Source organism: Cuculus canorus, chromosome 12 (genome assembly GCF_017976375.1).
Source record: "Cuculus canorus isolate bCucCan1 chromosome 12, bCucCan1.pri, whole genome shotgun sequence".
NCBI classification, from domain to species: Eukaryota; Metazoa; Chordata; class Aves; order Cuculiformes; family Cuculidae; genus Cuculus; species Cuculus canorus.
The window spans coordinates 20948380-20973555 of record NC_071412.1 but is presented as its reverse complement, the minus strand read 5'-3'; the positions used below and the strand labels follow the sequence as shown (position 1 = coordinate 20973555).

General features: G+C 41.4%; 2 protein-coding genes and 1 long non-coding RNA gene across 5 annotated transcripts in view; 1 reads left to right on the top strand and 2 right to left on the bottom strand.

Moving 5' to 3' along the window:
• APBA2 (amyloid beta precursor protein binding family A member 2) overlaps positions 1-13468 on the bottom strand; it is a 79748-nt gene extending 66280 nt beyond the window's left edge. For 2 of the 3 annotated variants that reach the window (XM_054077144.1, XM_054077146.1), the window contains exons 1-2: positions 13310-13468; positions 9419-9477 (exon numbers count right to left, since the gene is read on the bottom strand). The gene's annotated coding sequence lies outside the window, so the exon portion shown is untranslated. Of the gene's footprint in view, positions 1-9368; positions 9478-13309 lie in introns of all 3 variants that reach the window. The other variant, XM_054077145.1, reaches the window with a different exon arrangement.
• Positions 13469-14083: 615 nt separating this feature from the next.
• LOC128853343 (uncharacterized) lies at positions 14084-21901 on the top strand. The gene is made up of 3 exons (XR_008451811.1): positions 14084-14473; positions 15256-15362; positions 20058-21901. It is a non-coding gene; the product is annotated as an uncharacterized LOC128853343 (long non-coding RNA).
• MCEE (methylmalonyl-CoA epimerase) lies at positions 15267-25070 on the bottom strand. The gene is made up of 3 exons (XM_054077237.1): positions 24920-25070; positions 22242-22579; positions 15267-18929 (listed from the first exon to the last, which is right to left on the bottom strand). Exons 1-3 carry the CDS (start codon positions 24945-24947, stop codon positions 18777-18779), a joined length of 519 nt encoding a protein of 172 aa, XP_053933212.1. The 5' UTR covers positions 24948-25070; the 3' UTR covers positions 15267-18776.
• Between the last annotated feature and the right edge of the window lie 106 nt (positions 25071-25176).

The window sequence follows — 25176 nt, the reverse complement described above, 5'->3', positions numbered from 1 at the left end:
ACAGGGTGGCCAAAAGGCTCTTCACTATTGGATTGTTGGATACAGAGGACCTTGGTAGAATTGACTTGATTGAGTTGCAAAGAAAAATAGCCCATCATCCTAAAATTTGCAATTTCAGCACATTATTCAGTGCCATTAAAAAAAAGGGCAATCAGCTATGGATGTATCACCCACAGGAATCAGTATCTTGTAACTGTGGATATCATCTTTTATCCTAAATTAGTGTAGGTGGAGTTGTAGTTCCTTTGAACTCTGGTTCTCTGCAGATTAGTTTCCATGTCATATAGACAGATTTTTCAGCTTCATAACAAGTACCAAGCACTTACACAAATGTTTAAGTCTCCCATGACAGCTGTAGATGCTCTGTACATTAAAGAACCAGGATCTTGTAACTCCACCAGAAAGAGATAATTAGTAAGGTGAATATTTAGAGAAAGCCTATTTACAATTCTATTCTATGAGCTATTTCCAAATGTTACTGTAGTATCACGTTAAGAAAGGTTTAAATTGGGCACATCCAGACTGAGTTTTCCAAGATGTAAACTGTCTCTACTCTTGCACTATCAGTGCAAAGAATGACAGCTGGAAAAAGTCTCTTCACCAAGTCACGCTTCATACAAAATTTGGTACCCAATTTGCTTATATCATCCTTAGTTATTTGTTACAATCTGTATTCGTTTTTATGTGATTTAGCTATATTTGTACACTCGCATCTTTCTCCCAAATCAATCTCTTCCTAACATTACATTTTAAAGAAACCAAATAGATTCCTGTTATCTGCTTCATATTTATACCAGACGCCACAGCTGTATACCATTAAGGGTCCATTTTTCCAGGTATCTAGCTGAAGAGCAAGAATGCATTTATGGATGCATTTATGTTCCCATGGATCCAAGTATGCAGCTACATATAGAGGCAAAGCAGTTAACTCTCTTCTTGGTTGCTCAGATACTTCACCAATGACTGCCTATAATTTACAGGCAGAAGATGAAAAAGTGCCAATTACGTAAAAGCTTTGAGGAGATAAACAACTGACTACTCTATGCAGATTTCTACCCATGAAATTGCAATACCAAAGAAAGTGATCTTTTATTTTGGAGGATGGAGCTATGTTTTACATTCGTTTCTCACTCAATATCTTTCTTGCCTAAACAGAAGATTTCAAAGATGCCTTTCTTTTCTGATGCTACATAAAGAACAAACAACATTTATCTTCCAGTGAATACACACTCTGAAGTCCCTGATAACTTCCAAAACATACCATTGTTTCTCTTTGAGAAACAATGAATCTGAGTGGAAGGGCAGAGGGACAACTAGTGGTGGTTTGTGGATTCTGACAGTAATATTTGGTAAGGAGACAGAGTCAGCTCCAAGTACCAGTTTTAGGAAAGTCTTGAGGTTTCAGAGACAACTCATCACTCAAATGCTTTGCAAAGAGTAGTGATTGCTATAAAACACCACTCTGTTTTTCGGAAAATAATTAAAAACCTTTATGAATGTTTCAAAATTAAGCATATGACATAGCATCAAGCGTGAAGCACTATTTTAGAAGGAATTTTCATCTTTTGGGATGTAAGGGAACATTGTCTTCAAACTCAACATACAGAATGTATGTGGATGAAATAAAACACCCAATTAGCCCACAGTTAAAGGATTCTTCAAAAAAATATGACTTTAGCTATCTCAGGTGCCTACTCTAGTTTGGAAAAGTGTTTCAGTAAAGGTGGAGCTATCTTTTACAAGAACTCCGCAGGCAAAGTTCAAGTGATACCCTTGACTGAACAGACTTTTCTGTGCTGAAACTGTAGGTATATTAGTTCTGTTGTTTAAAAGGCTGCACTTAAAGCTAGGAAGTCAGACATCATTAGCTGCCTAGGCTCTGATGCACCAACCTTATCCCATCAGATCCTAATGGCTTGTAAAGGAGAAGGGACGCATGTTGATCTTGTCTAGTTGAAGAAGTTGTTGAAATTTAAGAACTAAGCTTTCTCAGAAAAAGTAGGGCAACAAAGCAGTGCTTTACTCCTGGTATTGGATGGTTCTGGTAAGACAAGAAAGGGACCGAATATTTATTAAAGTCTCTGACCATCTTTGGAAAAAGGCATCTTGATTTTATGTGATTTTTGAAGTAACACAATGGCATCTTTATGATTCAAGGAAACATCAAACAACACTGTTGCTGGGGGATGAAACCCCAATCACTTCTGAGCATAGCTCCCCTTGTAACATCAGCTGCTGATGGAAGCATGTTTTCCTTTAGGCCTTCATGTTGATAACTGAATGTTTATCTCACTTGTGCCAAGTCACTATAGGAAAAACAACTGTTTCAAACAGTGGTGACTCTAGATTCTGCCCTCTACAGGTATGTGCTAAAGCTGAAACGATGTCATGAAAACAAAAGTAAACACAAATAGTAGAGCAGAAATTGTCTACCAGACTGGCCTGAGCCTTTGGCAGTTCCTACTATACTGTTTATACCTTTTTAAACTACAGCTCTTGAATAGGCTTTGACTGTATACATGTAATTCCTTCGAGCTAAATAACTGCTTCAGGAAAGCACCGGAGGCCATAGCTGGCTATCTCTTCTTTGTCTTCTCTGCCGTCCTGTGCTCTGCTAGAGGTGGGAATACAGAGATTTCTAGTGATCTATCAAAATCCTAGCTATATGGAGACTTTTAAGTCTGGGGTTTGCGTTGATTTTTTTTAGCTTTTCTTCACACATGTGCAGATAGACTTTCCCTATCAGTAATTCACAGGCCACACAGGCAACAATGCAGCACGGAACAGGAAGAAGGCTGAAAATTCACTCTCATGCAATATTCCAAGAAGTATTAATACAGCTTCAGCCATTCTCATTAGTAAGAGCCGAATGAGGTGCAGTGCCAGTGGGGTTAATTAGATCTACAATTCACCTAAATGACATTTGTTTTGGACTGCAGCTGACCTAACTGCGGCATGTAAAATACTGGTATCATATGACAAAAAAAGCATACGTAACAGATCTACTGGATAAAAGGAATTAATCCTGCAGTGCAAGGGTACTGTACCCAGCAAAATGAAAGTTTGTAGATGGACAGCAGTATGGAAGACACCTACACATAGGAAGACTCATGCTCCATATCTGTCTATTACCTTACTTGTGTCATATTGACTATCAAAGGACTGTGGTACTATTAATAAAGCTTTAGAGATAGACAGATATAAACACTAGTATGAAAAGAAGAATTTCCACTGCATTTTATTTCATCTGTCCTAAGACAATTCTGTTTTGCTTAACACATTTAAATAAACAACGCATTCCCTAGGGTCTCAGCAAATGTAGCTATGCACTTGGATAATGCTTTTGAGGATTAATTTTTTTCCTTTCAAAATAAAATTGTTGACAGATTACTGAAATATCTTAGCTGAGACATCACATTGTGGGTCAGTCCAGTTTGTATTTATCTCAGAATTTTCCAATTTGATACTCTGCCTCTCTCATTACTAAGGCAAGAATGTAAATGGCAATGAGTCTTGCTCATACTTATTCCTAAGGGTTTTGATTATTTGTTCATAAATAGATTGGTTCACCTTCAATTGACGCTCAGGACTGTATGTGTATACATTTTTGAATCAGGTTTATAATAAGTAATGTCTTGTCTACCATTTCATATATATGGCAGAAAGCATTAAGGCTGGCAGAATATGTTCCGTAAAGAACACAAATTAGATAGGTTTTGTGCTAATTGGGAAAGTCAAATGTAAACCAATTCCTCTAACAACACATAAAATTCCTATTTTTCTATCATTAAGTCAACGAGGTTTCATCTTTCTAAGTTTAGTTATTGTGGTCTGAACAACTACACCATGACAGCCTCCTCATGGTAACTAGGTCTCCCTACGTTACAGACAGACACACAGCTGGTTCTGGTGGGACATTCTGGGGACCTGCAGGGATGTTTGCAGCTTGTACCAAAACTGAGGTCTTGAAATATCGTTGAGCTGCAGCCAGTTCAAATCAAAGGATAGCTTCCAGCCACTTAAAAATAAAGATACGCTGCAGCCCATTAATAACAGAAGTTGCTCACAACTGTAAAATAACAACAACCTAACACTGTGCAGTCTTTTTTCAAGGCTCTCTCAACGGATTTCGACAGGCACTTAGGCGGCTTCCCTGCAGGATACAACTTTGTACCATCCTATTTAGCCCAGTACTGCAAGGCTATAATCAACTTCTGTGCCCTTTGATATCCCTCTATCACATTCAAGCCCTGAACATAATATTTTCCTTTCCATTTAATTCTTCATCTTGTATTTGCTGTAGTAACAATTGTCAGCTGGGAGCAAATAAAGCCTAAATGATGTGTGTTGTGGAAAAGTCCATTAACCAAGATTTCATTATGTTAAGTACTCTGCGGACATTCCTGCCACAAAGAGCTTAAAAATCTATAAGTAAGTCTACAGGTGACAGACGAACTAAGCAGAATTTGGGGAGTTTGTTTGAAAAACAAAACTAAACACATCCACACATTGACACAGTACTGGTCAAGAACAACAACGGAAGCAGTGGCAAAGCAGAAAGCAAAGCCATCCTTTCATAGTCTCCACAAAAGAGAACTTTTTTCCCCACATGCAATTAATATTTACATAACAAAATCATTTAATACATTCATTTGTAAAGGTAATTGTTTTTATCTTCATGGTTTAAGCCAGCAAAATCCAACTAAATAGCAAAACCAAATCAAGATTTTGCAGTTGAGTACATTTAAACTATTTTGACTGATAATTATGGACATACCTATTATTCCAAGTTTTCTGTAAATGTTTAGTCTGTGTGCTATTGATTTACTCCAGTGTTTCACACCCTATATCTACTGTAATATGAAATTATATTGGCACTGTACCATGCTTTTACACTCTTGCAATATTCTTTTCCTCTATCAGGTAAATGTACAGAGAAGATACCAAACCATCAAGTTTATTTAGGTAGATTGGTCACCCTTTTGAGCAGTGACAGTCTACAGCTGTCCTTACAAATGCCTACCCCAGAGGGGTGCTATACACTTGGTTGGCTTGTAGCCTCCACTACAATAAAGATTTTTAATTTTTCCTCAAGCTCCTCCATTTCACTCAGGATACTACTACATTGTATAGTTTAGTTCTACCTGTATGGTAAACCTCAAACTTTGCTGTTCAAAAATGTCTGGTTTAATTTCCCCAATTGCTTGCCTTTTTATGTGAGGTCTCCACACTCTTCATCCTGTGACAGGGAGCGTGGCATGCAGCTTAGCAAGAGAAACCATTCCCGCTGAGCCTCACAGGATGCTCTGGAGAAGAGAGGAAGGGGCAGGACTATTACCAGTCCAGCCTGAGGAGATGACAGTCATTGTATCCATGGGCCCAACGTGTTACAATATGGATTTCATCCTAAGACAAGATTCATTGTGCCAGAGCATGGGAAGGTGGGAAACAGAGCAGCAGCATATGGATTCCACGTTTCCCAGCCTTGAGATGGTATTTACCAGTATTATAGTAGGTTACTACATTACTTTAATTACTACATTAATTTAATTAGGATCATCATAGATGAAGATATGTAACACCATGGACTACTTACTGATAAAACAGTTGGTTCAAAACTCTGGATGGCATTTGGCTTGTTTATATTTATTATGAATGGTTATAAAAATGTGAAGTACCATCAGAAACAAAACCAGTAACTCAAGCTCTTATCATTCAAGATGACGCTGGTCACTATTAAGGAACTTATTTCCACTCTAATTGTAAAACAGGGCCATGAAATTTACTTCCTTTGCTTTGACACTGTCTGATAAGAAGTTGAAATTCTAAATCTTACCTAGCATGGCAGTATAAGAGAACTACAGTACCAGTGTATACACCTTATGCTGCAATAAACTGACACGAGGTCAGCTACATTACAGGTCAGTATATTAATAGAGTAATATAATCAAGAAAGCAGACGGTCATTTACCAGGAATGACGAATTCTGCTACCAATAACCTTCACAATACTGGAATCAGAAATGAAATGCAAATCCGTATTTACTAGGAAGTGTTCTCCACTGCTGATTTCATGCCTCTGATGCAGCACTGAGCATGGAATTTCTAGTCACCAACAGAATTCCTTCCCTTTCTATCATGTGGTATGCGACAGCTCTTATCTCCTGGGCTGTAATATGTCAAATACTTTTACATAATTAAAGCCACAGTGATTGACTGGCTAAGAATATCACAGTGATAAGTTTATTTTTAAAGCTGCCTTATCTCCAATCAAGAGTTGTCTTCCAGTAACACAAGATTTTGTGCCCAAAGGACATTTTTTATATATAAAAATGCACACATACACACATATAAATAACATTCCGTTCTCCTCCACAAGCCAGCAATAACAAGAAAATATCATTATAGTCTGATTTCCCTTTGTAGTGCTAAATCAGAGACTATGAAAGATGGCAAGAGGCACTTACTGAGGCAGGCAAAATGCACATTTTCCTTAAGTATTGAAACTATAATTTATATTCCTCCCTTGATATAAACCTTCATTGCACTACCAAACAGAACCTTTCCATATTCCACCGGTTCACTCATCTCTGAGATTTGTTATTATGGTGGGGTTTATTTAGGAAAGAAAATAAAAATCTGTAGAGGTCAAAAATACATGAACAAATTGGTGACAAGGCTTACGTCATGTCAGGTTATTTTATATTTTAATGTACTGTTAACAGTTCATTCTTTTTAAATGCAAATCTCTTAAGGGTAAATTTAAATATCAAGACAAGCAGTTCTGGTAGCATGGCAACAACGCTGCTTAGTGAGAATTTGGAACCAAGGCAAGTCTTCGCTTCTTTGGCACACTGCAGCAGTTTATAAGAGTAGGAATGTTTGTGTTCTTTGTGTAACTGCCTGTATGATTATTTCTACATTAGTAGTTGTAGTGGTCTTTGAAACTCAAGACAGCAGAGCAACCCTGTGAACCCTGGCAGCAGCCAGGATGGCTATCCTTAATAGGGAGAAAAATCTATGGATTAGAAGAAAACATTAAAAGGGAAAAAAAAAAAAAAGGATATGCTTAGTAACAGTGTTTAATACAAGACTTCATTCCCAGGAGAGAGATTTGGTGTGGGTTTGAAGAGCATAACAGCTTTGAGGCAATCCTGCTACTGAACCAAAAGCCAAGCAATCTCATCTCCTTGCACTCTCCCTGATATGTTGAAAAGGCATCTCTCTTGGCTTCTAGAGTATGAGTTTTGAGGCCTTTTTTAAGATTTGACTAAACCGAAGGGTGCCTTTGCACTGAAATGGTATTTCTGTGGTAGCTGGTTTCAGTGATTCTAGAGTATAAAGTCAATTGCTTGTAAGGTCAGCTCACTCTTAGTGATGGGGGGCAGGGTGCGTAGAAATTAAACCCCTGTGTCGTTCAAGAACAGAATCTTGTCTCTGCAACGCTCATTCTCTTCAGTTGCTCCAGTTGCTTCAGTAACCAGGCACTCATGAATATATTACCATTTTGCTGGGGCAGAAGACGACAAAGTTAAGTAGCACTTCCGAGACTCCCTAGAACGACAGGCTAACCAGTAAAGTACAGCAGACGATCTCCTGATTTTGAAGGGCACACTGGGTGCCACAAAGCCCACCCAAGTATCTTTTCTTCTGTTTAGTGCATGAAGGCAGTAAATAGGTGGAGGGCCATGTTGGAATCTGATTTTCTTTATTATTCTCTATCTTGTATAGTATCAGCTATTTCACTGAACCAGAACACTGAATGTCAAACATAGCTATTGGTTCTGAGAGGTTCTTGTAATACTCTTCAGATAGGTGCTGTCCTTCTGGAACTTGGGCTTCTCACCCTATAGCTTATACAGAGGGGGAAAGTGCTGTTTAGAAATACTTGTCTAAATGTTTTTGGAATAAGTGAGAACCAGAAAGAGACAGAACCTTGAGCCTGAATGTAGCTGATTATCCTGGTTTAATGCAGACAGCACACTGATGACTTCATAGTCTTGTGTTTCATAGAATTCGAGGCAGGTATTGCCTTGGTTTTAGAATTGCAGCTAATGTTTCGTCCAGTCATAGCATGTTTGTGGAGAATTGATGTGACACTGTCACTACTATCTGTTGCTAGTTTGTAGTGCAACTAAGGTTTACATCAACTGTTAGAATCCCAAGATATGCAAGGTCTTCTATATTTATTCCTACACTTCCGTCTTCAGCAGCTTGTCCAGAGGAGCAGACCACACAGTGATCCCAGAAAATCATTCTGATGTCATCCCTAAAACCACAACTGAATGAAGCTCTATCTGTGGACTCCAACTTTTTAACACAGTGAGACGGAATGATGAAAGCCTACACGTAAGAATATGAATTCTCCATCCCTGTTTATCTGCTAAAACATGAATTTTCTGTTCAATTTTTACTGAAATTACTGTCTCACTTAATCCTCCAGAGAGCCCTGCAGTGTCATGCTAAGATAATCACTTGGCTGTCACTCACAACAAATCCAAAGTGAACAACTGGAAAACAGAGATTACTCTTCTGCAGTCTCTGCAAGAAAAATACCTTACCGTTGAAAATGGAAATGAACCAAGAAACCCCTGTGTTTGTGTGTTAGACAGCATCACTTGATATTTTGGACTACAGGGGTCAAGCACCTCGATCTGCACACCCACCAGAACAGTGTCACCACACACAGTTAGTGTTACAAAGCTATTAGGTTGAGTTGTGAACTGTCTGTTTGTTAAGATGCTGCTATACTCAGGACACTAAGAAGTAACTCTCCTGCTATGACCACGTTACAGTATCTTAGCTAAATCTAACCACTATATTCAAGTGAAAGAATTTCACTAAATTCTTCAAGGACTAGATCCTGTGAACCCTTAACACACAGAGGTAGACGACATAGAGAAGAAAATCTTGCCAGGCCAGGCTTCTCTCTTGTAGAAATTTTCAGGAATAAAACCAACATATTTCAGACGAATTTCTGCAAAGACTGTAGTTGACACGAGGGGGGTCTCAGAAATTAAAAGGAAAGACAGAAGCCTGGAAATAATGCTAGCTGGTAACATGTTCACAAACGTTCCTAAAAAAAAAAATACTTATCTAGACGTCAAACCTCACACTGGCTCACACATTATAACTGACATATTTCTCCATTCCAAGATGTTTTGTACACATTTTTTTCTAGCTTTCCTTCCCTCTTCATTTGCTTCTATTTCAAAAGAAAATGATCTCTTCATGCACATGTATAACTCAGAACATGCATCTCCAGCAACATTTCATGCAACCTTATCATCTGATAACAACGACACTTCTTCCTCATCACCCCTACCTACAGGGCTTCTAGTTCTCTCTCTTTTGCTTAGCTGGAAGTACCTATTAATCCCAGAGTTTTCTTTATCAGTCGCTGCTCAGCTCTAACTTACTCCTCTTGAAGTTCAAGCCACCTTCCTCTGCTGCAGCAGGTGAACGAAGACAGTAAGTACTGCAACAAAAAAAAGGAAAGGAATGTCACATACTCAAATGACAGTGCATTTCCCTACCAGCACCAGAAACAAACAGTTCATTCTATATGTGGCTTTACCAACTGGATAAGACCTTCCTTCTGGAAAATAGCGTCATTAGCCAAGATGAGATTTAAGTTCAAGCAAAACTGAGAATTGGAATGAAAGCACTCTTTTCATGGATGCCATGATAAAGCCTAAGTGCTGCATGTTTGGCTCCCACAGCAGCAGAAGCCTTAAGCACTGCACACTTCAAGAAACTCATGGTGCTTTCTTGAGCTGCTTTTCATACAACTCTCAAAGGGAAATGGGTCCTCAGGAAAAGGAAAGAAAAAAAACCTTAAGATTTTAATGCTCTCACCAGCAGACTAAAAGCATCTGCAAGTATCCAAAGTATTTATAATGAACATTTGACTCAGCAATTGCACGTTTTGTGGAGTGTCTAAAAACCAGTGAATTCTGATTCTGCTTTCAGCTCTTCCTCTTAGCTTGTGAAGTGCACATAACCACACCAGTGCTTTATTTTCGCCAGCTGTAAGAACTACCATTATGTCTCTTGCACTCATGTTGCAAGGCTTTAATTGCCTCACAGAAGTGCGGAAAGTTACTACGTAGAAAGGTTCCTGCTTGCAAGAAGTATGTTCTTACTTCTGTTTGTACCTACATTAAAATAAGATATTTCAAGCAAGGCTTATAGAAGGTGATAGTTTGTACTAATAGTAATGTACTACTACATGTGTAACAGAGGCCAATGTATCATACTAATATTACACTTCATCTCTGCTGAGATGCATGGATCTGCCCTAGAGTAGAAGCTCTAGTTCTTCCTAAAAAAAAATCCGACTTTTGGGAACACGTCTGCTTCTTGTATCATGCCTGGATAGGCACAAACATACAACTGTTCATAGGATCATAGAAGAATTCAGGTTGGAAGGAACGTTGGATGTCTCTTGTCCAACACCCTGCTCAAACCAAGTCATCAGTGAGGCCCAATTAGTTTGCTCAGGGCATTATCCAGTCTGGCCTTAAAAACCTCCAAGGACCGAGACCACACAACCTCTCTGGACTACCTATTCCCCTGTATGATTTTCTTTGCAGGGCAAAAGTTTTTATTTATAGACAGTCTGAACCTCTCATTTCAACACATGCCTACTGTCTCTTATACTCTGCCACATACCACTATGATGAGTCTGGCTCCGCTTCCCTGAAGACCTCCTAATAACTGGAAGGCTGCTGTTAGATGCCCCAAAGTCTCCCCTTGTGCAGGCTGAGCAAGCCCCACTCCCTCAGCCTCTCCTCCAGCCCCAACCATTTTGGTGGCCTCTGTGGAACTCCAGTTGTTATCTTTCTTGTACCAGGGAGCACCAAGCTGCACACTGTCTATAGATGCAGTCTACTGAATGATGAGCAGAGGTGGAAAATTACTGCCCTTGATCTACTGGCTGCAGTCTTGTTCATACAGACTAGGACGCTCCAGGCTGTCTTTGTTGCTAAGGTACACGGCTGGTTCACGTGCACCTTCCTGTTCACCAGAACGCCTGGGCCTCCATGGCAGGGCTGCTCCCCAGCCTCTACCATTGCAATGGCTTAAAGAGTGAAAGCATGGCCCTGTTTACTTAAACATAGATTGCAAGGGAAATGGATATAAAAAGTCTGAAAAAGCACTTAAAACCTGATGCGTTCAAAAGCTACAAGCAAGATTCTGGTTTGGACAAAACCAGGATCTTCTGGTTTTCTCTCTGTGAGCTGGTAGCCAGGAACAGATCGCTTCTTGCTAAATTTCTGGAGCTTCAGCACAGGAACATGAACTGGAAGAGGCTTAAACCACAGTATTTTCACAAATTATTTCCTAGCAAATGCTCTTATCAGAGCAGCGAGAGAAATGGTAAAATTATGCTACTTGAAGTGGTTACTCATATTCACAGCCTTAAGCAAAGGTCACTTTTTAAAGACCTCGCTCTTGATTAAATTCAAGTCCGGTCTCCAGCCTGAACGGGCATTAACCAAAATATGCTTTTTGAGATTCTTCCTTAGAATCTTAAGACATTTACAAAAAGATCTGAGTGCCTATGGCCTTTTCAAGTACACTTTTCCTTTAGGATCAGAGGATCAAGGGGAAGCAATAATGCAGCTGCTGATTAGAGGCAACACTGAATTTTTAAAAATAGCTTTAGATATTTCCAAGTGCAGATAAGGGATAAACTATCACAGAATTTAGATTCAGAAAGCCTGACAACCAAGGCTTACAAGGTCAAGTCTGCAGCATGAAATCCTATGAGCTCGAAGTGGAGTAAGAACAGTGGCTTCCCCTTTAGTAGTTCAGTACTCATAGAACAATATACTGAAAAGCTCTTTCATCCTGGTCTGTCCCATACAGAGGAGAATCCGGGCTATACAGTGATAACTGCAATCTTATGCTTTAACATAAACTTCAATCTTATGCTTTTCAACCCAAAGATAACCAGCACATACTGCATTTTTACTTAAGCAGCAATAAGAATTACACTAAAATTCCTCCCTTTCAAAGTTACCTTAGGTTGAAATACTGATGCTTACACACAACCGTGTAAAACTACAGTAGCAGTTGTTTCTGGGTTTCAGCTCTGCTGGTTAAGTAACGAGGGATTCTTGGGTAAGAAGCACAATACACGAAATGTCTTTTCTGCGGATGGATTTCCCAGCCTCTCCAGGGACAGGCTCTGTCGGGTGGCCTTGACCAGGCAATACTACTGAAACAATACTTGCATTTTTTACCCAAATCTATCACGGTAATTTAATACTTTTCTTAAACATCACTGCAACGCATGTTGTCTCTGTACTACAAATGTTGTATGATCTCTTGCCTTTATTTAAATTTCTTTTATCGTACACCCTTGCCAGCACGCAACAACCATCAGAACGACACTGAGGATGCAGAGTAGCAAATCTGAAAGCGCAGGCTGCTACCTGAGGCAAAATAAGCCACGGTACAGCTCCAAGCGCAGCATCCTCTGCCTCTCCCCATCCCCATCCCTGTTCCTTTTGTTACGGCAATACAACCCCCAAATATGCAAAAAACTGTTCAAAAGGGGAGGGATAAAAGGGGAAAGATAGACCATGTTGTAATGCTGTTTATCGCAAAAAAAAAACAAGTATTCTTTCTTCATCGAGCCGCTTTCCCCCCTCCAGCCCTCACGAGGGGAGCGAGCGCCTCGCCTCTCTCACGCGTTTGCTGCACTGGAGGCACGAAACCAGAAACACCAACTGCCGGCGGTGCGGCAGTACGGGAGCGCTGCCCGCGCCCTCCCGGGGGCTCCGCCGAGACAAACGGACTCTGAAGCCTCCCGCCTTCCCGCACAACACGGGCGCTGTGCCCGGGCTGCCTCCTCCGTCCCCGCGTTACCGTCAACTCCCGGTAAGGGCAGCCGAGGCGGGAACGGGCGAGCGCGGAGCTCGCAGCCTCCGACAGCCGCCCGAGGGCTGCGCCTCCCCCGGGCGGAGCCAACCCTGCCGCAGGGACAGCCAGCTCCGGACCCCAGGGCTGGGATGGGGGAGAGGAATGGGGGAGAAGACGGGGATAGCGATAGGCATTGGAGAGACGATGGGGATGGGATGGGAGCGAAAACGGAGATGAGGATGGGGGAAAGGATAGGGATGGGAGCGAAAATGGGTATGGGGAGAAGATGGGGACAGGGATAAGGGAGAAGATGGGGATGGAGGAGAAGATGGGGATGGGGCAGCCGCTGATGGGGCGGGAAGCGCCCAGCCCCGATGTCAAGGGGAGAACCGGGGCGCCCCCCTACCCAGCCCCGCTCCGCGCCCCTCGCTCCTTACCGGCCGGCAGCGGGGACGCGGGGCAGCCGCAGCCGCTCTTTGTTGCCTGCCTGGGCTCCACGCACCGAGACGGCGGCGCCCGGGAAGCTGCGTGCGGGAATAGCGCCCGCCGCCCGGGAACGGGCATGGCGCATAGCGGCCACCCCGCCTTCCGCGGCGGCGCCGGGCGATGCCCGCCCACAGCATCGCCCCTGCCCCACAGCACCCCCCCACAGCACCGCCCCACAGCACTGCCCCACAGCACTGCCTCACAGCATCGCCTCACAGCATCGCCCCGGCCTCCTGCCCCACAGCACCGCCCCACAGCATCGCCCCTGCCCCACAGCACCGCCCCACAGCACCCCCCCACAGGATCGCCCCTTCCCCACAGCACTGCCCCACAGCACTGCCTCACAGCATCGCCTCACAGCATCGCCCCTGCCCCACAGCACCGCCCCACAGCATCGCCCCTGCCCCACAGCACCGCCCCACAGCACCCCCCCACAGGATCGCCCCTTCCCCACAGCACTGCCCCACAGCACCGCCTCACAGCATCGCCCCTGCCCCACAGCACCGCCCCACAGCATCGCCCCTGCCCCACAGCACCGCCCCACAGCACCCCCCCACAGGATCGCCCCTTCCCCACAGCACTGCCCCACAGCACCGCCTCACAGCATCGCCCCTGCCCCACAGCACCGCCCCACAGCATCGACCCTGCCCCACAGCACCGCCCCAAAGTACCACCCCACAGCATCACCCCTGCCCCACAGCACCGCCCTTGCCTCACAGCATCGCCCCACAGCATCGCCCCTGCCCCACAGCACTGCCCCACAGCATCGCCTCACAGCATCGCCCCTGCCCCACAGCACCGCCCCACAGCATCGACCCTGCCCCACAGCACCGCCCCACAGCTCCGCCCCACAGCATCTCCCCCCCCAGTGCAGGCACCACGACGCTCACAGGGTCGTGCTCCCAGCGAGGGCGAGAGAGGCAGTGGCAGCACTCCCGCAGCCCCCTGGCAGAGCGGATGCCGCGTTTGTACACCAGTTTGCCACAAACCGTGTCACACACAGTGGGTGGCGTGGCGGTGCAGGCTGCCCGGCTGTGCTCTTCCACAGCTGCTGGAGGCCCAGCTCTGCGCCAGCTTCACCGGAGGGCTTCTCCGGCACTGGAACGGCTGCTCAGGTAATTGGTGGAGTCCCCGTCCCTGGAGGGGTTTATAAGATGGGGAGATGAAGTGCTTAGGGATATGATTGAGTAGTGGACAGGTACGGTTGAGGCTCTGGAGCGTGTCCAGAGAAGAGCAACGAAGCTGGTGAGGGGCTGGAGAACGTCTGACGAGGAGCGGCTGAGAGAGCTGGGGGTGTTTAGCCTGGAGAAGAGGAGGCTGAGGGGAGACCTTATTGCTCTCTACAACTGCCTGAAAGGAGGTTGTGGAGAGGAGGGAGCTGGTCTCTTCTTCCCAGTGACAGGGGACAGGACAAGAGGGAATGGCCTCAAGCTCCGCCAGGGGAGGGTCAGGCTGGATATCAGAAAAAAATTCTTCACAGAGAGAGTCATTGGGCACTGGAACAGCTGCCCAGGGAGGGCGTTGAGTCGCCTTCCCTGGAGGTGTTTAAGAAACGGGTGGATGAAGTGCTTAGGGACATGGTTTAGGGAGTGTTAGGAATGGTTGGACTCGATGATCCAGTGGGTCCTTTCCAACCTCTTGATTCTGTGATTCTGTGATTCTGTGACTTTTCCAGCCTAGTGATTCTATGGCTGTCCATGGCCAGGGAGGAGCTCACCCAGCCCCGGACATGGGGGCGAGCCGGCGGCGGGGCGCATCGCTGCTGTACCCCTAGCCCTCAGGACGGGGCACCCCTTTTCTTCTGTTTCACATACTAATAATTTGGCCAACATGACACTTGCTTTGGTAAAAGAATTGAGTGTTTACTGAAGTAATTAACTCTATTTTTTTCTCTTAGTGAAGGGTTCTTGCGCTCAATACACCCAAGTCGGATCACTACAGAACGCATTTCTTACAAGGAGAGAATCCAATGAAGCACCAAGGAAATGATTCAGAGCACCAGCTGTAAGTACCTCAACCAGATATTGTAAGCATCTGCATGCTGCTACTTCCTTAGTCCCACCAACTTCCATTCATCCATCTTAGTGCTATGTCCAAATCCAAGGACTGTCCTCAACAATAGACAGCAATGCTTTTGCACGTGCAACTAAGAAAGTAAACTCTAGTCTCAGAATTGAACACAATATTACCCACCCAGGAAGTGGTCTGCAGAAGCAAGGACCATCTTTGGTTCCTCTTGCAATCCATTCCCAGCTTTCTAGGTTTTCAGGGTGTGTTAACTGTGCTAAGCACTGATAGATTACATTCTTCCAAAACTAGTGGTAAATTGGGTAAATATGGTAATAATGAAAGCAATTGAATTCAGAATGAAATAACCATTTTTTCTGAATTCAGGTGAATTAATTGAAGCATAAGCATGACAGCACGAGAGTTTTTGTAGATTTGTAAAACTGTAAAGTTAGCTTTTAAAAGACATGTAGTTAGTTCTTTTCTCAGCTTTCGAGTTTGCTTCTAGTTTTGTCTCATCACATGGTATAGGATTAATTCTGCAGCCTGTTCTCCTCCCACCGAGGAGAGACGTGAGGAAGTAAAAAAAGATATTTTGCATCATTTAATTATGAGCCCTTTAGCTGCCTAAGTAATGTTGATGGAGTCCAGGAAAATGTGTCTTGTCTGACTGAGGCAGCATAAAATTGGAACATGCTTGAGCTCAGAGGGAAAAAAAGCACATGGAGATTGGAACAGCGAGCTTGCAGTTGACAAACAAACCAAGCGTGACAAAATTTACTGACAAAATAGTAACGCTTCACCTCTGAAAAGCCTGACATTATCAGAAAGGAAAGTTTCACTGTACCTTTTGAAAAAAAAAACCAAAAAAAACCAAACAACAAACACCAGTTGTCAAAGCCTAATTCTCTTCTGACCTAATCAGGCTCCAATTATTTGAATCACTGTTTTTCTTTCCAAAAGTTGTTCACTGGTGCAACAGGGGTGTATGATTAAGCATCCCTCCACTGCAAGAAACAAATGGCAATCTCTGTTGCTGCAGTGTCCATCCCTGAACGTCCACTGTTTTTCTTTATGTTATTCCCCTCTTATAATCCTGGCAGTGACAAAGTGTAAGGCCTATATATCTAACACCACTCTCCCAAGCCCTGAGAAAGTCAGAACAAAGAATGGCTTGTGAAGGCTCTCTTGTTTAAGGTGAAGGACTAGAAGTTTGTTACAAGCACAAGGGCTGAGCGTGTTCCCTCTGAAGCCCATGGGAATTAGGCTTATGAATAGACAACTTCTCTCAATGTGTCTTCAGATTCTTCAGCTGTCCAGCTCTCTTAGCTTTCCTTTCAAGCACAGAGCTCCAGAGGTGGACATTTTCATATCATAGGAGCATAACTTAGTTATGATGAATAAATCAGCTGACTTAGTGGTAAGCAACCCTACTGCAGTCAGTCAGGAAAATTGCTGGTTATTAGTTAAAAGCATTACAAGTCTCTTTCTGCTAACAAGACGGGGAGCACAATGAGGCAAGCGGAGTAGAGTAAGTACTGTTTACTCAAAATCTCCATTCCCTAGTACTCTATCAAGCTACTACTCTTGAGTGTATTGATGGCATACACAAAATTGCATCTCCTTCTGACAGGACAAAGAAATGGAATATGAACCTAGGGAGGATGGTCCTGTTTTCTGTTGCACCAAACTAAGGGTATTTTCAAAGACTTCTTTTCAATTATCTTGACATGTAACCAGTGACGTTTCTAGTCTTGGCATTTCTATGCTAGTTTTGCAGAAAAGATGCCTCTCGTCTTTGAAGGAACAGAAAGGCGAAAGCAGGTTTACTAATAGAATGTCTCCTAGAATAGCAGAATCGTGTTTCAGCAATATCATATCACACTGCTTTTCCATCGTGAGCCTTAGGAGTTCTAAATTCAAATTAGAATTTAGATCACAAACTACCATGATTTGCTGAAATGCAAGAACCCTGTAGAAGACTGTATTTTTCTTCAAATATGACAGAAGGAGGTTTTGAGTATAAAATTATCTCATTTTAAAAAAAAATGAATGGCTTTACAGAGCTTTTTGTCAGAAGCAAAATTCATAAGGAAGAATCAGTGTTGTTAAAGGCTTGTTTAAATCTCAGGTCAACATTATACGTGTATTTGGTTGTCGCAAACAAATAATTCCATTTCCATGAAGTAAAAATTCTGTTAGACTAAAATGAATTTACTTCATATCAAGCTGAAACTATTCACTGCATATGCAGAGATGCAGGAAAATATAAAATTCAGGTTATGGTTTAGCTAGGAAAATATACTACTTTTACGGATAAAGCAAAAGAGAGAAACAGCAAGCTTCTACAGCTGACATGTCAAAACAAACCTATAAAAGAAAAGTATCGGCATGAATACTGGTTGCTTAACATACACCAATAAAGTGAAGTCTGTCCATGAATAAGTCAACAAACTGTGACTGCAGTCTATCAGAAACATAAGTATGCTGGTGTGCTCTCTGATGTTAAAGACAATGTACGTAATCCAGACTTATGTGGCTTGTGTTTCGCACTGATTTTGTAACTGCTTTTGCACAAAAAAAACAATACTCAAAAAGGAAATGAAAAGATTAATCGCTGTTTGTTCAGGTCTCTCCCAGGTATCTTCCTAAGGATAAAGCTTGCAAAAAAGCAAATATTCAATACCTGAAAAAATTAAAATGACAAGTACATTACAGTCTGAAATATATTTCAGGGAAATAATTTTTAGGTACTTTTCTTCCATTCCCTGCATATCCACAGAGTTCATAAAACAACTAAATGATGATTTATGCATGGTAACTTCCATAGCAGTAATTGTTATGCCAAAAAAAACCTTATTTACTCATTGCAGACACCCATACAATAACATAAGGATTTCTTTTATTCTATGAACCAATCTATCAGTGTGGACCACAGACGGTGAATGGTGAAAACAGAAAATACAATGTTCCTTTCTCCTTTATTTCAAAAGGGAATATCTAAGCTGTATCGTTGTCAGTGAGAAGTGTGTCTTTGCTCTGAAATGTAGAACAAAATAATGTGGGATGACCTAGAAATTGTAGTTTCTGTGGTTACAGAGGCAAAACCATGCTGCAAACATAAGGCAACAGAACATAAATTACTATGTTACATATGTAACATGGCTCACATATTTGTCTTTGGAATCACGAAGAATTCAATAAATTCCAATACATTAATTCTGAAAATCAGATCAACCACAACAAAAAAGAAACGACCCCAAATTTGTAGCTCTGTTTCAGTATTCAAAAGCTGTACTTAATCCACAGGAACTACAGTGAACTTGTAAAGACTGACTACCACATCAATATTCCCAGCACCAGCTCAGTAACTTCACAACTATCTATTGTTTTATTTATGAATATCACAGCTCAGGCTTGCTCAAGTTCCACAAGGACTCCGTGGCAATCTTTAGGATGAAGAAAAATCACAGGTTTGCCATGTGCGCCTATTTTTGGCTCTTCACTCAATATTCGTATCTTTTTTTTCTTCAGTTCTGTCATAGCCACTTTTATGTCATCAACCTTATAAAACAAAAATATAGTTTACACGAATTAAAATATTACACTTTATTATTTAGATTGTACATTTAGGAGCAATAATATAATTGCTTACTAAAATGTTATTTCTAAATACTAATAGAATTCTGAAAAACTAAATTATAAAACAGTTTTGAAACATCTAGTGTTTACAATAAAAATTCTACAGAATTTTGCATGTCTTACTTGAAGATTTTATAAAATAGATCATGCTATCTTTAATAAATTATTAAGAATCAGTCATGCACAAAGCCCATTGATTTTTTTTATGTGTTACTTTATAAGGACTCCATAAATAATCTAAACTGTGCATTACTATTACTAACAAGATCATACTGCTTTCAAACTATCAATAACTAAAGAAGAATGCCTCCCTGTCTAGTTGATCACACAACACTGTCTCAGATGCTAGTGGAAAGGAAGGACGATAGGCAGAAGGCAAATGGAAAGTCTGTTTTGGATTTATATATCCTCCTTCTGAGTAAGTTAAGTTTCATAGAGTTTCCTAAGAAAAACCTTGGGATGATCAGAAACGTTGCCAGATAATGACCTGGTTTTCCTATTGAACTTTATTATAATAAAAGCCGATAAGGTAACACTTCAGTATAGCTTCCTGCAGAAATATGTAATTAGCAAAAACATGTCTATGCCACATGATGCGATCTTAAGTCTGATGTCATATCAGTGGATGGAATTTTAATTTCCCCAAACCTTAATGCATTAATTCTTTGAAATAGTAAAATTAGCACTCAGTTTAGCAAATCCAACAGTCAGTAATCAACAAAAAACTATGATTAAAATAATGGCATTGCTGGTTTTCAAGACAGGTGTTTGGAAACAACTTAGTTGAATAAACTTCTGTGATGCCATTTTAAGGAAGGAGGAAACACCTTTAACTCAGAGGAAGAGACATCAGTTAATTCCTGCTACTGTGCAGCAGTTTTGTTCATGGAAATTCTGAACTCACTACACATAACTACCAGTGCTTAAAAACCAGAAAATACTACCAACTTTTATCTAAGATAAAATAGCACAAATCATTTGTGCCATAGCTCCCTCCAGGTCGTTTCCCCAAGCAGAAGAAACACTGCAGCTGCTGCTTCTGTCCTGCAGAGATGGCCAGAAGAGGAACTGTGTCTGAGCTCAGCTGGAATGAATTACTGCATCCCCAAGGAAGCAGTGAGAGTAAACAGCAGAAAGCCTGTGGGGATATCCATGGTAGGAGAGTATCAGGCTTGGATTTCTCTCATATTCTACCAAGTGTCCAGCATGATTTTCATTGCAGGCACTCAATTCAGTTACAACTGGTAAGGAATAATTTTATTTCTTCTTAAAATGCTTATTTTGTCAGAAACAAATTCCCCATTAAAGCATCTGTTTAAAACTGCCCTTTGAATAATAAGACGGAAGAAATGAAAAGCATTTTGATAAACATGTCAGGCTTCCTCTCCAATATGGAAACAATTTTTAAAATTCATCTTCTTTCAATACAATTTTTCATAGAAAGACACTTAAAAGAAATATTTTTTAATTTCACATGAACAATCACTTAAGACTGATGTTCTTTTATAGTTTTTCCAAAAACTATTTTTGCTCAACTTCAGAAGATGACATTATCTTTGAAATTGTAAGATTTTTCCATTCTGAGAATAGAAAATTGGAGGAGGGGGGTTAAAATCTTTTTTGATTGACCATCATTGTGACCAAACCTGTTTTCATTCTCACTTAAACAGCAGGTTGACAATGGGTTGTATTTTTCTCCATGTAAATTAGTCTATCATCTTCCATTTGTTTTCACAAATGTGGGGACAAACCTGAGAGACTTAGGACAATCTTTTTTTTTTTTCCTTTTTTTTTTTGTGTAGAGACTCTATTAGTGAGTTACAAGACTTCATTTAGGAAAGTCTGGCTGCAAATACCACTAGCTCACTTAATTAAGGGAAATTGACCGCTAGATGATGACTCCTGGCTTGCTTGACCTACTATATACAGCTATAAATGTTCTTTTTTAAGACAACACTCTGCATTGTCCATCATGGTATAATTAGCATGTCCCTTTCTTCTCAGTTTTCATAATTAATAGTACAACTTGCCTTGACAGCCATCTTTGGTCTGTCTACAGATGGCCATCCATATCTTACACAAAATGGAGAGCTACGTAGAATAGTTTCAGCTGGTAACAAATATTTATTGAAATGTCTTAAAAGGGATTATGTATACTGGAAACCCTTGAGGCCTGAGCTCTTTTTGCTGAGAAGTGCCTACAACTTCTTTCTCTTGTACCCATAACTAAGTACCATTAGTCTTACTACTGGTACAGAGCTGGAGGATTTTTTCTTTCCTACTACAAATCACTTCTTTATTTTACCATTCCTAAGTTCAGCTGAGGTCTTTCATATTTCTGTAGGAGGACTGCCTAGCAATACAATTTAGGGTCAGTTTAAACAGAATTATTTTCTTATTCTTGAACATTTGCAAACAGGCAAACTTAATGTAAAAAAATGACAATGCCTGTGTGTATACAAGATTTCTCAGCTCTCAATGAGAGCACGCAACTGCAAACACTGGTCTTTATAGATGTATTCTGAAAACAATTTTTGCTCACATCACTAATTCCATTACTTTTTATTATTACACTTTGCATGAAATAATACAGTTTGCAAGACTCAGATCTAAAATATTAAGCATATATCCCTGGCAGCAGCATGACATTTTGCATCAAACATCTACGCTAAAACATAAGTCTACTAAAGAAGATAGCTTCTTTACCCAGCACCTTTACATCTTGTGTGCTTCCAGACCAATCTCTTTCTTATTGACAAGAAAGGACAGGACAGAAGAGACTCTGGAGACTCTACTACTGTTTGGTAAGTATGACTGACAATCTTTTTTGACTTCTGTATACCATTATCAACTAAATATCAAACAGATTCTGAAAATCTAAACTATGCCTTAGCTTAAACTTACAAATCCATCTTTTTCCAGTGTATGTCCTTTCTATGTCAGGAAGTTGACACCTGTCAAACACTCTTCACAAGCCCTTGGGTTTGTCCACCTTCCACACTGGATACCAATTTAATCTTTATAGCATAAAAGAAGGAAAAAATATCACATAGCTCATGAAATTGAACTGTGATTTCCAAAACAGAAAGCCATGTTTAAGACTTCTTCTTTTGCAATATAAATTCTCACAAATATTAAAGATATATACTTGTTCTTGACACAGGTCAAACCTATGAAAAAATTAAGCATACTTTAATTATCTGTATCATTATATGATATACTGTATTAAAATACCTCAATGCAGATATGATGCATTCCTCCAGTCTTGTTTTTTTGCAGAAAGCTTGCAATGGGACTTTTCTCTCCTAAAGGATGAAGAAGTTCCAGCTTGGTATTTCCCAGCTCCACAAAAATAGTGTAGACACCATGTTCGGGAAGAGCAACAGTCTCGCTCACCTGTGCTCCTAACACATCTCTATACAAGGACTGGGCTTTCTCCAAATCAGGTACAGCAATTGCCACGTGGTTAAGCCGGCCCAGTTTCCACAAACAGCTTGGAATGTTTTGAGAAAAGGAATTTGATGATAGAGTTCGTATTGCAGGAGCTGAAGTCTGCAATTTGGTAAGAACCCCTGAAAAAAAGAACAGCACCAATACAGTGTTTTTGAGAAAGTATCAATATCCGTTCTTTCCCCTTTTAATGAGGCCTATATAACTCCAGTGTGCAAAGCTGAACATAGACTAAGACCAAGGAAAGAATTATTCTGTAGTCCTAAGAGCTCAATGAAAATTTTTTCCAGACACTACGTAATTATTCAGAAGTATTACTTAAAACCCCACATATGCCTGTTAAAAAGAGACTCTGTAAGGTTAGTAATAGCAGTAAGGTTAGTAGTAGCTAAAACTACTCCACTAGCTTCTCTTAAGAAACTGAGAACTACCATTTCACAGGAATTCAAGACTCTACAGCTCTCAGTTAATTTTTCTTCACAAAGACAACAGATGCAGTACTTAAATCTAAACCTTTCTGAGCATTGTGCTATGATGGAAGAAGTGTTTGTGCATATTTGAGACTTAAAATTACAAAGTGCAATGTACATTCTTCCAAAGGCTTAGTATCACAGAATCTTTTGATAATACTAAATCAACACGATCCATCAACTATTTCCAGGAACTTGTGCAGTTCTACAAGAAACCGCCCTGCAGTGTTTCTTGCCAGCCTTTCACACAGCACATCCTGTCATATCCTTCATCACAGCCAAAAGTTCCAGACAATTCTTTTTCACTTGTTACCTTTAGGCTATCATACTGGCATAGTAGAAAACCTCGATATTTCCAAGTACATTTAAACTTTTTACATGTTAAAAAAATCCCCTTAGCCACTTCTACATAGAAGAATACTTGTTTTTGAAATGTCTATGCTGAAACTATTTTGTAGATAGACTTGCCATCTAAATGCAGCTGTATCAAGGGTGAACAAAACAATTGCCTGAGAAAGCAATACTATGCAACACTTATAGTGTGCAAAATAAGAAACATGCAGTATCTAGTTAGCATAATCAGAAACATGGATAATCAACTACATCAGAAAATAATGTAATGTATTATTTTGAAAAAAAAACCCTCCAACTCCCACCATCCAGTCTTTTCTGCTCCTCTAATATTCTACCTAAGTACTCCTGCTTCCTACAGTAATCTTTTAGGAACTGGTTGAATTCTTGATGAAGCAAGAGATGCTCTTCCACTTGGAGGAGGTCAGTATTCCCCGAAGGAGAAAAATCCTTTGACAGATAAGGACCATTTACTATATAATTTGTTATGTTCCTAGAACAACTACTAAGTAAAATAATGCTGTTTAGGTACAGTAAGTTTAATGTGCCCATAATCACTTCATACTGAAAATGATAGCAAATAAAACACCTAAGACTTGTTTTGATGTTTTAGAATGCGAGCGCCCTTTCTCAGGGCTGGGCAGTGCGGGAGCAATCTCCATTGATCGTGTGCAGCCAGACAGGAGCTGGGACAGGAGAGATTCCCACTGACAGGCATGGGGGTAAGTTTTCCCAGAAATCTTACACATATTTGATTACTTACCAAGCTCTGATTCTAATGTTGCAATGAAACTTACCAACACTCAAAACTGTAGAAGCTACAAAGTTAAGTTTGATTAGATGATTAATGATTACTTCTAAAGCTTTACTTTAATAATACAGTCAACATGAATGTCTGGTAACAGAAGTCCTAGTGTAGAAGAACATACCATCCCACTATTCCAGTCTCTTTTTAGATGGGTTTTGGGTTTTGGCACAAATAAAGGAAGAGAATGTCATAAGAAATAAATGACCTTGCAAAATAGGTGGACCAGCAAATGAAAAAGATGTCACTCAGCATCGACACCTGGCAGGTGGAGATTGCGAAGGTGACTGATGCAGAGCACAGGGCTATTTGTTGGCTGCTTCTTTTTCAGGGATGTGGCTTTGGAACTCGGATTGAACTTAAAGTTGCAGCGTACTTGTTGCAAAAATTAATCTTTAATTATTTCATGTTACCAGCGATTCTCTAGCAAGGAATAACTCAGTCCAGGTTATAAGGGAGCAGAGACACATTAATCGGCAGAATCTGCTCTTTGACTTCTCTATTTGTTGAAATTGGAGATGCATTTAAGTGGCAGAATATTCTAAATCCTTGTAAATACTCTGTCTGAAAGAAAATGCTGTCGGAGGGCCACTGTGTCTAACTTTCAAAGAACACGATTCCTTAGATGAACCCTAGCTCTACTTCAGCTTAAATCCAACCACTGCCCTTTTCCTAACAGCAGCCACAGCTGGTCCCGCAGCACGAGGAGCGAGCAGCCCCGCTCACGGCGGGATTTGCATCCGACCCCCCCTTGTGCCGCACAAACACAAAGCTCCCCCCGGCGCCCCCGAGCCCCGCACCGCCGGGCAGGACGGGTCCCCCCCCCACCCCGTTACCGGCCGCCGCGCGCCCCAGCGCCGCCATCGCCGCCGTCACCGCGGGGCGGGACCGACAGAGGCGGCACCGCAACGGCGAAAGGCAGCTCGCCCTAAGGCCTGGCGGAGGTTCAGGGGGGGAGCGCCCTTCCTCTGGGCTAGGGAAAGCGAGCAGCGATCGCCATCGACCGCGTGTGTGGGCCTCGGGCAGCCTGATCCAGGGGGATATGGGCTGGAACTGGGTGACCTTTAAGGTCCGTTCCAACCCAAACTATTCT

What these genes read in the sequence shown, in the direction of transcription:
- MCEE (XM_054077237.1), bottom strand. Translation starts at nt 24,947, where the DNA reads ATGGCGGCGCTGGGGCGCGCGGCGGCCG. An exon ending in GCTGGGGCGCGCGGCGGCCG is followed by an intron (nt 22,580 to 24,919) that starts GTAACGGGGTGG and finishes TCTTTTTTTCAG; the next exon opens with GGGTTCTTACCAAATTGCAG. An exon ending in TGCATCATATCTGCATTGAG is followed by an intron (nt 18,930 to 22,241) that starts GTATTTTAATAC and finishes TTGTTTTATAAG; the next exon opens with GTTGATGACATAAAAGTGGC.